The 13,295-nt window shown below is 52.3% G+C and overlaps 2 protein-coding genes across 2 annotated transcripts in view; one reads left to right on the top strand and one right to left on the bottom strand.

Moving 5' to 3' along the window:
* Positions 1 to 3,187: 3,187 nt before the first annotated feature.
* Positions 3,188 to 6,819, top strand: PLAAT1 (phospholipase A and acyltransferase 1). Its single transcript, XM_074153145.1, has 4 exons — positions 3,188 to 3,517; positions 4,124 to 4,360; positions 4,539 to 4,807; positions 5,200 to 6,819. Exons 2-4 carry the CDS (start codon positions 4,222 to 4,224, stop codon positions 5,299 to 5,301), a joined length of 510 nt encoding a protein of 169 aa, XP_074009246.1. The 5' UTR covers positions 3,188 to 3,517; positions 4,124 to 4,221; the 3' UTR covers positions 5,302 to 6,819.
* Positions 6,820 to 7,800: 981 nt separating this feature from the next.
* Positions 7,801 to 13,295, bottom strand: part of ATP13A5 (ATPase 13A5) — a 33,207-nt gene continuing 27,712 nt past the window's right edge. Inside the window, exons 25-30 of the mRNA XM_074153579.1 lie at positions 13,016 to 13,088; positions 12,220 to 12,394; positions 11,168 to 11,358; positions 9,591 to 9,679; positions 8,771 to 8,851; positions 7,801 to 8,001 (exon numbers count right to left, since the gene is read on the bottom strand). Coding sequence (XP_074009680.1) covers positions 7,801 to 8,001; positions 8,771 to 8,851; positions 9,591 to 9,679; positions 11,168 to 11,358; positions 12,220 to 12,394; positions 13,016 to 13,088 — 810 coding nt within the window. The remainder of the gene's footprint in view (positions 8,002 to 8,770; positions 8,852 to 9,590; positions 9,680 to 11,167; positions 11,359 to 12,219; positions 12,395 to 13,015; positions 13,089 to 13,295) is intronic.

Consider the following 13,295-nt stretch of genomic DNA (forward strand, 5'->3'; position numbering starts at 1 on the left):
TATCCAGCATTAGGAGTCAGCATAATCTAAGCAAGAACAATTCTCTCAGGGTTGGATTATCAGAAAGTCTGAAGCGTTTCTCCTGTTTTTGCTAGGTGGACCATGTATGCCAAATCCTTGTAAGAATGATGGAGTTTGCTCTGAAACTACCAACAGCAACTCTTCCCACTCCTGTGAGTGTTCAGAATTGTACACAGGACCAATCTGCGCAGAGGAAAGGGCAGGTAATAAAACTATTTTGGATTTCACTGTCTGCATTACACACCACTTTCAAAAATGGGTGTCATTATGGAGAAGACTGAGCTTGCTCTTCATTTCCATGCTGTAAATTAGTAACTCAGTGGGTAAGAGCCTGTGGGGATCCAAGCAAAAAGAAGGGGTCAGATCCCCCAGTGGAGAGGTGCTAGAAAGCAGGACAGCAGGGCTTTGTAAAGCATACAGGACCTGGGTCTGAAACCACTCCAGAAAGTCACATTGATCAGAGAACACAGTATAAATCAAGCAGAGAGGCAATGGTTGAGAATAAAATTGTCCTCACAGTATGGTTGCCTTTCACTGACTGGGCTCTTATTTCATCTTCTGTTGAAGATCCTGTAGTGGAGCCTGAGGGCCCTGCAGTTGCCGTCATTATTGGAGTTGTGGCAGGCGTAGCTGTTATCATCATTCTCATCTCCTCTGCAGTGTACGCCTACAGGTAAGGCTTTTCCCAGCTTTGCTATGTTCAGCAGAGGCAAGACACATACACCCCTTTTAGCACCTGTAAACCTCAAAATTCCCATTGCTCACATGCCTACAGGGCCAGAGAGGAACCACAGCATTCAGGATCTCGCTTGAAGACTGTGAGGGAAAACTTAGCTTTTTCTCAGAAATGAACACATGCCATTTCCTGTACACAGGGCATGAGTCTCTACCACAAAACCTGGGCTCCTCCAAAATCTGACTTCATTCATGCTTGCACCATTGTTTGACCTCTCACTGCAGATAACAACAGAAATTTAAAATGGTTGTTCTTTCTTTTCCCCCATTGTACAGAAGGAACAGGAAAATGGATACAGCTGAGGTATCAAGGGATTCTTCTTTGAAACGGTCCTGGGATGACAGAGCACACGAGCAAGATTATGGCTGCATCATGAACACTGCATTTGATCAAAATGAATCCCCAAGTACATACCTATAGTTAGCAATATTTTCCAATTCATTTGTATCACTTTCTGCTCTTTTATTTTAATAGTATCTCTAGTACTTTGAGAAGAAATAATTAATAAATCATTGCATTTGCTGAAAACCTTTGAAATTGTTTATCTAAAATCTCATGTAATAAACCCAAATTGAAATATGTCCTAAATCCCGTTAGAGACTGTGTTGTCTTCAGAAGCTGTTTGAAAAACACAAAGTCCAGACAGAATTTGCCAGCACAAGTGTGCTGCACACCGTCACATACACACCTCTGGTAGATCCACCAACCGTAGACTGATGAGGTCAGAATTAATTACAGCATCCCAGGCAGGTTTTCATGAGATGACCCTACCCAAATCCTTCCACGGGAAGGGGGTTAGCAGGCTGAGCTGGACACAGTTCTTGCTCCTCTTCTGGCAAGGCAGGTCCAACTGGGGAGAGAGATATATAAGAAGACACTGAGTTCATCTGGTGTGAGGTGCAGTAAAAAAGATGACCCCTGTTGCCCCCCTTGGTAGTGCTGGACTGAAAGAAGTGATTGTTTGAAGGAGAGCTGTCTCCTTGCTGTCAGAGTTGAGTGGACAAGAAGCAGGGTTGTCATCAGCCCCCAGCCTGTGGGTGCTAAACAAGAGCATAACTTAACAAAATCTTTCTTAAGAATGAGATCCTGTCATAAACTCTCCTTGGGGTCTGCAAACTCTGAAGCTGCCACTTGGTGATGAACATGGGTAGGGATCTGCACCAGCTCAGTCCCAGACCACGCTAAGGACCCCCCTGCAGCAGATCAGAGGTGTTTGCGGCAAGGCCTAATAACGTGCAGTGTGCGAGACACCCCTCCACGACAGAGCACTCACAGGGCCCAGGGGAGCGAGGCCCTGCCTGAGCCTTCTACAAGCCCTGAACGAATTCCCAGTGCCATGAGGGAAGCTTTGAGATGTAAGGAATGCACCATTAAGGTTTCCCTGCTGCTTTTCCAGTTCTTTGCAGCCTCACTTCTGATTACAGTGAGGAACAGTGTGGGCTTCCTGCTGTTTCTGCCATAATCCTGTGTATTATTTACTTACCCTTTCTCCTTTCCCTTGTATCCGTAAACTCACGTGTGCTGCTGGCCAAAAGAGTATTTGTAACCTCCGTGAACAGTCAGGTAGATAAAAGGCGTTTTATTCTGGTCCATTCCAGCCCACGCCAGCTGTCCATCCAGCACAGCACAGCTATTCTGGAGAGGGTGGGAATGGAAGGGGGCTTTCAGCCTCGCTACATAATGAAAATGACTCGGCGCGAGAGACCTCCTCGTGCGCAAATGAACTGTCAGCCTTATGCTGGCATTTCACCGCAATCATAAAAGCATTCTTCCTGCCTGTTCGGCGGCAGCTTCCCACCGCGCTCTCGCGTCTGCTGGCAGTGCGATTCTGTGAATGCTGGGCGCTGCTGACCACGCTCGACCCGCCCCCCCCTGCCCCGCAGCCGGTGGGATCCCAGCCCGGGCTCTCCCCAGGCAACAGGGCTCAGCTGTGCCCAGGTAAAGCAGATTTCTGGATTTCCATGGATACGCTTCCTTCCCACCCCCCAATACCACAAGACTTGCCTTGGCTTTCCACTGCAAAGCTTTGCGAATACTTGAGACTTGGAACAGGGGGGTGACACGGAAAGCAGAACTGCAATTCAGCGCTCCGCTAAATCAACTATTTCATGTCAACAGAAGCCAGAAAGGTGACAAATCTTTCGCTGCTCTAACCTTTTAAATCAACTGGCTTGCTCACCTGAGTTGAAACGCTGGGCGCTGAATACACTGGTTAGTTCAACTCACGCCGCCCCCCAGCTCAGGGGACTCTTGCTGGGCACAATCGTGAGACTCCTCCGATGCCCTGAAGGAACCTCCGGGCCCACAACATGAAAGACACGGGGAAAGCCACCCTAGAAACCTCTTTGCCCTAAAACGGCCGCTGGGATTCACTCTGAGCTCCACCTCCCTGACTTCCCTTTCGCCAGCAAAGCAGCGGAACGGCAGCTCGCCCAGGGAAGGTTCCCGGGTGAGAGATGCCCGGCTCGGCCCCCGCTGCCGCACCGGAGCCCACCCGCGCCGCTCTTTCACCCGGGGGGCGGGTTTGGCAACACCCTGCGGAGCGGAGCCTCCGCCGGCGGGGCAGGGCGGCTGCTCGGCAGGCAGGGAGAGAAGCAGCTCCCCGGGCACCGAGCAAGCGCCGCCTGCCTGGAACCCGCCCGGCTCCTCGCCATTTATAGCGGCCGGGAGGAGCCAGGAGCCGGCCCAGCTTCCGCCGCTGGCGTCCCCCCGCCCCTGGGTGACATCCAGGCCACAGCAGGAGCGGGACGGGCGCTGGGGGTGAGCGGGACGCGTTTGCGGGGGGGGGGGGGGGACGGCGGGGTTGCGAGGGAGCCAGGGATGGGAGCAGGTGCCTGCCAGCAGGATGCGACCCTCTCCGGGGTACCGGCGGCGGGCACGGCTCCGGGGGGTGCCCCGCAACCTGGGGACGGGCTCGGCACCCCGGGTGTCGTCGTCCGTCCCCCCCGCCAGCAAGGAGGTGCGACCCTGCGGGGAGGCCGGCCCGGTGCCAGAACAAGCAGAGCCCCGAAGGGAGCACGGCCGGGAGCGGCTGCGAGGGACTGGGGGGGGGGGGCCGCTTGCGGCGGGGACGGTTCCGGGCGCTGGCCCGGGGAGGTGGCCCTGCGGCGGGGACGGGCACTGGAGCTGGATGCCGGCCCGTAATGGCTTCACCCTTGGCCTGCAGCGCTTGGCGGGAGGGGTGGCGATTTGGTTTCTTACCCCAGGCCAGGGCTTGGCTGGCAGGCGGGACCGGGCACCCCGAGCCGGGGCCCTGCAGAGAGGGGGGACCACCAGCAGCAGTTGGGTGCCGCTTGACGGTGCTCCACATGCCATATGAGGGTGATGGTGCCAGGCCCTAGCGATCTCCCTGCCTGCGATCCCCAGCAGGTGCCCGGTGCACATCCCAGACCTCCCCTCTCCACCCGTGCCCTGCGTTGAGCCTGCCCAGCAAGAGGGACATGTCCTGACCTCAGGCTCTTGAGATGGCAGCTATCGAGACCTTCAGCGCCACACACCCCAGCGACCCCCAACCCGGGGACCTGATTGAGATCTTCCGGCCAGCATACCAGCACTGGGCCCTCTACCTGGGGGACGGGTACATCATCAATGTGACACCCGTAGGTAAGGCAGATGCAGCCCAGCAGGGTGTGGAAGGGGCTTTGGGGTGGCCTGGGAGCCCGGTCTCCCTCCATGGGCTGGTGGGGGACTCTGTGTACGTGTAGATAGCGTTTCCAGGAGCCAGCCAGAAACCCCTCTGAGGTCTTGGAGACCTGGCTTATCCCATCGCTACCTTCTCCAGATGAAGGTCCCCCAGCCACCTTCTCCAGCGCGAAGTCAGTGTTCAGCAGAAAGGCCCGGGTGAGGATGCAGCTCCTGAAGGACGTGGTAGGAAATGACACCTACCACATCAACAACAAGTACGATGGCACCTATGCTCCCCTGCCGGTGGAGGAGATCATCAAGCGCGCCGAGTACCTCATTGACCAGGAGGTGTCCTACGACCTGCTTGGCAGCAACTGTGAGCACTTCGTGACGCTGCTCCGCTACGGTGAGGGGGTCTCAGACCAGGTAAGTAACATGGGCTAAACCCCTGTGTGCCTCACAGCGCACCTCCTTGCTGCTCCGTGTCAGCCCCTGGACCGGGGCACAGCATGCAAACTGCATGGGGACAGCAAAGCCCCAGGCACAGAGTCCAAACTACCACTGCCTCTGGCTTCACTGGAGACCCTGAACCAGGAGGTTCACTATGTGGTCTCTCTGCACCCTGATACCGCCCTCTTACTGAATGCTACAGCCTAAGGGTAAAAGCCTGGGTGTTACCCCTTCTGCTTATGGGCCAGGTGTCTCTCATTCATTTAATTGCCCTCATTATTTCTGCCTGCTCCTCATTAGCATGCCTGGGGGTAAAAAAAGAAAAAAAAGTTCATGTTCCCAGCCTGTGTTTTGCTTCCCCTTTGCAGGCCAAGCGAGCCATCAGTGCTATTGGGTTTGTAACAGCTGCTGCTGGTGCCTTCTCCTTGCTGGGCTTGCTCCGGAGCAGATCCAGAGAGAGACAGTACTGACGGGCCACCAGGACAAGCTCGGAGCAGGACAGGGAGCCCCGAGCTGGGATGGGACCCAGGACAGTTTGTGGCCGCAGCTGCCCCCGAGACTTACTAACAACTGCGTCGCCCTTTCTGAGAGCAGCACTAGCCTGTTTGCTACATCTGCTTTTATTTCATTGCCTGTGACGATTTTTGTGCTAGTCTGGGAGTGCTTGGAAGCAAATTCTCCATCCTCACACCCCTGGTGCTCTGCTGAGGGCTGGTGCAGGCTTTCTGCACACATCCTGTTTCTTATCCACTACATCCCATGGGCTCTTTCTGTGAATAACCTATTTTAACCTGTGTGAAGAAACATTTTTAATTCTACACTACTTTTGGTTAAAAAAAAAAAAAAAAAAAGTATTGCTGAGGGTTTATTGTGTGTCGTCCAGCTGAGAGCCTGTGCAAGTGGCAAACCCCGGGTTCCCAGGCCCGTGGAAGGGCAGGCAAGGCACGGGCTGCGTGTCGGAGCCTGTGCCTGCCGTGCCTAAACTGAGCTGCTCCTGCGAGGGCGGGAGGCAGGAAGGAAGGGCAGGTCTTACAGGCTGTATTCCTCAGCGTGTTAAATGAGGGCTCTGTTTTTGGCATGACAGTGTTTTGCTCAGTTTTCTCCTGCCTGCAAAGCCTCCATTTCCCTGGCTTCTCTGACCCCCTTTGGGAGCAGCAGAACCCCGGTCTAGGGGTATCTGACAAAAACTCAGCTGTTTGTTCCAGGCTGGGACCACTGTGCCACTGAAATCTCCCTCTTCATCCCTGTAAGTGCAGTAATTGTTGCTAGTGGACCTGACCAAGCTTACTAGATCATCTTTAAGGTCCCTTCCAACCCATCCATTTTATGATTCAGCTCCTTGGGCTGCCAAAGCACTGAGGTTTAAAAAAAGACCACCATGGATTGCAAGGGCAGGCAGGAGCCTTTACCCCCTGCAGCTCGGGCCATTGGCTCTTCAGTGACCAGAAGCTGAGTTTAAGCAGTTTGTAGCCCCAGCACAGGATCAATCTTCTTCCAGCCGGGGTCCCTGCAGTGCTGTGGGGGACATACCTGGAGAATGAGCTGTGCAGCACCCATGCCCCATCTCCAATTCTATGGAGCCCCACTATTTTCTTGTCACAAAACTGACGCATGCCTTGTCTTAGAAGAAAAGAGTTTTGGAAAAGTGTGGTTTATTACTCTCTACCAGGAATATCTGGCTTGCACATTTGGAATCACATGTAAGAAATTAAAACCTGTGTTGCTTTCGCCACAGGCAACTGTGTGGACTGTAAGAAGAGATGAGAGCAAAAGAGCCATCTGTAAGAGGCTTGCTATTTTTGTCTGCTCTTAACATGTACATAACAGGATCAGAAGCTTTTTTTAAACATCAGTTGTTTCAATGTTTGAAATAACAAAGCCAAGACTTCTGGTCATACTCTGTAGTGCCCTCTGTTATTACATTTGAATAAATTTCTTCTTTTTTAACAATGGAAAATGTATTATAATAAAACAGAACCTGAAACTCCTTTTTTGTTTCCTGCAAACATAATCAAAAGTTCTTTCTTGGGCAAACTAATTAAGTGGTTGAACGATTTGAAGATGGAAGAGCAGGTACAGAGGGGCTCAGCTTCTTGTACCTGTCTGGCAGCCGTGCACCAGAGCACATCAGAACCCCGGCTTCGTGGTGTGACCCAGTTACAGCAGGACCTCAAGGCTTAGCCCTGCTTTCTGCCGCGTGATGCCAAAGCTCAGGCAGGACCTGGCAGCGGCAGAGCACGGCCCAGGGGGGGTTGTGTGTGTATGTGTGTACAGCAGCTGTGGATGCATAGCCTTCCCAGCCTGGTCTTACAGCACTCCTCAAGCTTTAACCTTTCTTGTACTCGGAGCCTTACGTCTCTGCAGGAACTGGCAAGGGAGAGCTGGGCGAGGGCAGCATATGCGCCCTCTCACATCTGTAATTCGCTCCAGGATGCAAGAAAATGAGTATTACTTCATCTGGGGAACTTTCTTGTAGTTCTTGGAAGCTGCAGCGTTTCATTTAATGCAGGATTTTGCAATTGTACGCGTGCTACTCTGTGCGGTCAAGATTAGGTCACTTATTTTGGATTGCCTTCCCATCAAGCCCTGTGGGTACATTGACAGGATTTGGTGAAGCAGTGGCTGAAACGTGGAGTGAGAGTGTGACGTGGAGCAGCAGAAGCCATCGCTTCGCTGTATTCAGTATTTTTGAGCCTTTGTAGGAGATGTTGGCAAGGCCCAAGATCTGCTGTTGCCATGGAGTGGAGTCAAGGCTGTTATTTTACCAGCAGCAGAGAGAACAATCCTTGCCTGTGCTCCAGGACAGGGCCAGCGTGGGCCCAGCCTGCCCCTGAATGGCTGGGTTTGTGCAGGGATTTCAAGCATCTGACTCTGGTGTACATCATCAAGGGATGAAAACATGGGCTGGTCAGTGTGAGTCGGGAAGCTGCCGTCACCACGCAGACCCGCACCCGGCTGCGGGATCTCACCTAGTCCTCATTGCTGTGTTCGTAGGTGGGGTTAATGTAAATCTCATCCGCGCTTTTCACTGCAAAGTCTTTTCTGTTTACGGGAGGCCAGTTGGGATCCCTCTGCAGCATCCTCTGCCATTTTCGGTACTGGCTCTTCGACTGGTACCCAAACCAGGCTTTAAGCAGCAGCCAGAGGTGCTTGTTCTGCAGGATAACGTCCTGTGGAGTGACATGGAACAGGGTCAGCGCTGCTGCCCTTCACTGGGAGAAAGGACTGCTCAGGGACAAACGCCATCCCTTGCTACGTGTGCGACCCCTGAGCCCCAGAGGGAGCACAGCGCTGGGTGCCTGCGTGTGCCCCCCCTCCAGTAACACGGCTGCCAGAAGCCACTGTCCTCATCCATGGGAAGGCTCTGCTTGGTTCTATCAGGACAACACAGATCTGTCTGTTTGGCTGAAGGGGATAATCAGGGACCATGTTTTTCCTCCACTGGCTGTGGGATAGCTGGGCACTGCTGCTCCTTGCAGGGGACTGTCACCCCGGGCGTCACACAGCCAGCCTTGACCCACACAATTCTTTAGGGCTTAGTCATTACTGCAACAGCCAGCTGCAAAGTCAGCACAGTCTCTGGACTGATCGATTGTAGGGCAAGAGGGAAGCAGTTGTTTTAAAATCAGTGCCAAGCGCCTGACCCGTGCTGCGGTCTGCTCCCCTGCAAGCCAGGGCAGCAGCTCCTCCCGGGCAGCTGCATTTCAGCCCACTCTCCCTCTCTCTCTCTCTACAGGCTTAAGAGATGTGGTCTAAATAATCTCTGGTGCTGCATAAAATGGATTTGATTGACGCAGATTGAGTCTTATGGGGAAAGGAAAAAAAAAAATAAGGCCAGAGGGTTTATGCTTCTGCGGGAAGAGAGCGTTGATGCAAATAGGGGTAGAAAGACCCAACCAGACACTGCTCCTGTTCACCCCTGTAAACAAATGCACTCACCTCTGTAAAAAAAGATACACAGAAGGTGACCACGAGCATCACTAAGATGTAAACTCTCCAGATCACAGGAGTGCAAAGAAACTGTTGGAAAAGACATGAACAGCAATTAGGTTTAAATGCCTTGCCAAGACTTGCATTTGTTCCTAATGATTTGAGAGGCTGACTAATGTTTTCCCAACGGCAAGCATGGAGGAGGCAGTAGGAAGTGACAGTGATTCCTTGTCACAGAGATCTTGGAAGGTTTGATGCCAGATTCCCCACAGCATGGAGCTGCCTAACTCATCTCAGCTACTTGGGCTACTGCTGAAACCAGCAGATCAGGTGCCCGGGGCAGGATCCGGTCCCAAATACTTTTGGGGAGCTGCAGCTAATGCACAACATGTGGCTCCTCTCACTCTGTGTGTGCCCACCCTGATGCCAGGCCTCCACCTCAATCCATCCCGTGCAGGATGGCTTGGACCAGCCGCAGGGCTGGGCCATTCCCAGCCTTGGACAGCACAGCTGGAGGCAGCTGCAAAACCACAGGCAAAACCACAGTCCACCCCATTGTGCCTTTCTGTTAAGAAGAAAAGCTCAGCGAGCTCTAAGCTCTTTTTCCTCTCTCTGTTGCCACCCTTTAGAGGCAAAGAGGACCACCTCATTAATTAAGCCCTTGTCAGAAGGATGTTAGAGAAGTTTTGAAAGGTCTGCCCAGTCAGCATTGGATCAGCAGATTCATTTACAAGATGACCGTAGCTGTAGCTTCTGCTCTGTACGCTTAGGTAAAGGGCCAGCAAAGTATGTGGCACGAAAAGGAAATGCACATTCTGTTTGCGCTTACCTCCATGCCACTGTAGACGGCATCAATGTCAGCAAAGAAGAGGAAGAGGCACACTGCAAGCTGGAGGGTCAGGAGGACTGAAAACACATCTAGGGAAAGAAAAGAATTTTTGGCCCTGGGAGGGAGGGAGGTTGGTGACCAAACCCTGCAAATATGCTGGCAGGAGCTCCAAATGCCAGTGTAAAACTGCCATAATGTAAAATGCCTTCCCCACCCCCCCAACTTCCTCCAGCTAAAAGAAGAGTTGTGGATTTGAAACTAGAGGAGCTACTCCCCAGCAGCCTGCTGCAAAGCTCACCACCTACACACTGGTTTTTCTCATATAAGTGATTTGGCACATTCTGATTCTTATACAACCACAGAAAACTGCCTTGAAAGGGCACTGCTGTGAGCCACAGCAGCATCCCTTCTCCTGTGCTCGCTCCTCCACATGCTCAGCTACACACCTGGAGGAGGTTGCGTGTTCCCATGGGCTGCCCTCCCAGGGTGGGGAGGGTCTTGTGCAACCAACTCGGTGCAGAAGTGGGCTATACCTGTGCCTTCCACAAGAAAGAGTTTGTCTGGCTTTGCATCCCCTTCCAAAGGAGCAGGAGGCCACAGAGCGATAGCAAATGGCTCAGATGTCCAGAGGTGCCAAGCTCCTGGCAATTACCAGGAGCTGAGCATCTTAAAACCAGCTGGTCAGCTGGGTCAACAGCTCCTAATGGCCTCCTGACAACCCTCTCACTGCCAGGCAGGAGAGGGAAGAGGGCTGAGTGGAATTGCCCTTTGCTTCCTCCTAGGGATTGTCCCCAAACAGGGATAAAACACAGAGAAGCAAGTGCAGATTTGTGAGCTGACAGAGTCCTCTGTCCCATCTCAGCCTGGCTGTTTGCAGGGCAGCTTCTTTCTGGTCTCACCCGTCTTCTGCAGGTGATCAGTGCTCTGTGAAATGGGTTTGAGACCTGCCTTTTAACAGAATACCTAACAAAATCAACTCTCCTGAGGTGAAGCAGAGTCCTGCCCTCATCCATGAGCTGAAATTGTAAAGGAGCTGTCAGTCAACCAGTGGCTGGAAGAGCTAAATCATCTCAGCAAAACTCAAACAGAAAAAGAAAGGTTATTGTGAGAGGATTTTAACAGTGACATTATCACAGGCTTTTCTCTCTCATCTCTAGGAATGGAAGTCAGGCAAGGTAAGACTGGAATCTCAGAGGAACTCTTTCTGATGTGTGTATTTTGAAACAAATACACCTGATCCTCATACACTCTCTGTGCTCACAATAATACACAGTTCTGCTCTAAATACAGCCCATCATCTTCTGGAAAGCACACATTTTCCAAAACAAGAGGTAGTCTCCTTTTTCAGCTCTGCTGCTTTTTATCTCCAGGAAGAAGCTAACATAAGCACTGCTCACTGAACTTTTTTAGAAGGAGAAGTAGGAGCTCACATACACCAGCACTTACTTTACATGCCAGTCACTGGTGTGGGTATAGAAAAATCCATAGCATCCCTTCCCCAGCAGCCTCTACTGCCAGGATTATTTTGGGGCAGGAATGAGAATCTGTGGAGCACATGTTACTCCAGCTCTACTCACAGTTGGTGTAGATGGGCTTCCGGAAGGGCTTTCCCTTGGAAAAGACGAAGGCCACAATGATGCAGTTGATAGAAGACAGTGGCCACAGCGTAGTGTCTTCGTAACTGAGGACACTGCTCTGGGCACCACCGCTGGTACCGTTTACCCCTGGGCTGGTGGGGGACACGGTCTGGTTCCCTGGAGAGCAATGTCTGTAAGGTAACACCCAGCATTTTGTTCCTGCCTTCTCCAGCAACAGTAAGCTGCAAATAGCAATTCCCTTTCCTCTCCGACCCAGCACACTATAACCAGGTGTCGCCCACAGGAGTAAATCCCAACGGTTTTAAAACAAAAACCCAAATAGCTTAATTTTCTGGTTTGTGGGAAATGATAGCAGTGTTCAAGACACATGGCTACAAAGATGCATGCTTCAGCTTTCTACGCCTCACTCTGGCACGCTCGCCCTGCGACACATCCATGCATCCGCAGGGAAATGGCCCCGGCTGAGCCCTGGCATCTGGGAGCATCCCTACTGAAACACCTGGCTGGGCCTCCTGCCCAACTGCTTCAGTTCTGTGTGGTGATATGCTGGTCATTAATATATATATTAGAATATATGGTATATAATATTATACATATGATATATAATATTATTTCACAGGGGAGCTGTGCTGCTGGACCCTGGGAGAGGGCAGCAGGGGGAGGGAAGGAGGAAGGCCAGCCATCCCCTGCCACCCCACCGCCCCGGGGATGGGCGCCCACCACAGCCCCTTGGCCTGGCACCACCACTTCTCCCGCATTTCCAGATGGGTTTTGGAGGAGGCGTTGGAAAAACACGCATGTGCTAGCCCTCGAGCTGACCCTTTAGATTTGAGTGTGGCATCTGCCGCAATTTCATTTTGCCTTGGCAACGCTCTGCTGAGTACACACACAGCTGAGACGGGTGTGGAAATTGTCCCACTCAGGTCCCTCAGCGTGCCCAGCTGCAGGCCATGGCGAGGCTGGCGTGTCCCCCGCACACAGCAGCAACGCGATCTGCATGCTGGGGACCAGAGACAAAAAGAGGGACTTACCTCTGGCTGGCCAGGGCTACATACCAGGGCTGCTTCTTCACCAGAAGGAAGCCACAGGTTTGCATGATGATGGTAAAGCACACATTGAGGATGATGGAGAGCAGCAAGGGAGGAGAGATGAGCTGGCCGGGAGGGCGATAAGGTGCCAGCTTTGGATAGGCTTCAGTCAAGCTCACTGGGGAGGAAACCGGAGACGTTTGCAGTCCATGGCAGCCCAGCCCACCAGCAGCCCTCTGCGTTTGCTGGGCAAGCAGAGCCACACACAGACCCCCACCCGCTCATCACAGGTGAAAACTGCAAAGCCTGGCCCTAATAAGCAGGCAAGAAATGGCTTTGTTCTCCAGTATTTTTCATCTGAACCTCCTCTGAATCTCCCCCTCAGGAGAACATAGAGAGAAGATGGGGAATATCACCCTCATTTGCAGGTGGGGTTCTCCAGTGGAGTCCAAGAGCCATACTGGGTCTCACACCAGGAACACACTGGAGATCAGGAGCTGATTTTACACTGTCTGACCCCACTAATGACCCCACTCTGTCACCAGAGCAATTGCTCCTCTTCCAGTCAAGTGTCACATCCAAACCCTATCAGTTATGTACAGAGTTCTGCAGCCATGTTTGCAAAGGACTACAAGCCAAATCCCATGCTCTGGGCCCTGGGAATTGCTCTAGCATCAATGGTTATGATGTTACTCACAGCAGAACTTGGCTCCTCATTTTAATTTTTATTGGGAGATGAATTCAACTATCTAGACTCAGGCTCTCAAACAGACACAGCTGGTTTCCCTGGGTGGCTTACTTGTTAGGCAAACCAAAAGCGTAATGACGACGTCTTGTATCAAATACTGGTGAATCCCAAAGATTTGCAGTTGCTGGAACAAAAACAAAGGCAGCACCACCTGAGAACCGATGTCAACTTTGACAGTACAAACTGCAGTGTCCGATGCCATTTCAGAGCAAGGTCATGCCACCAACAGCAACCTCACAGCCCTGATGCAACCTCGTGAGGACTAGCAAGCCCAGCTTGCCAGGTGTCAGCCAGGTCCCTCTGAACCCCTTGCTAATTCATATCACTTGTG

Source organism: Numenius arquata, chromosome 9, assembly GCF_964106895.1.
Source record: "Numenius arquata chromosome 9, bNumArq3.hap1.1, whole genome shotgun sequence".
NCBI lineage: Eukaryota > Metazoa > Chordata > Aves > Charadriiformes > Scolopacidae > Numenius > Numenius arquata.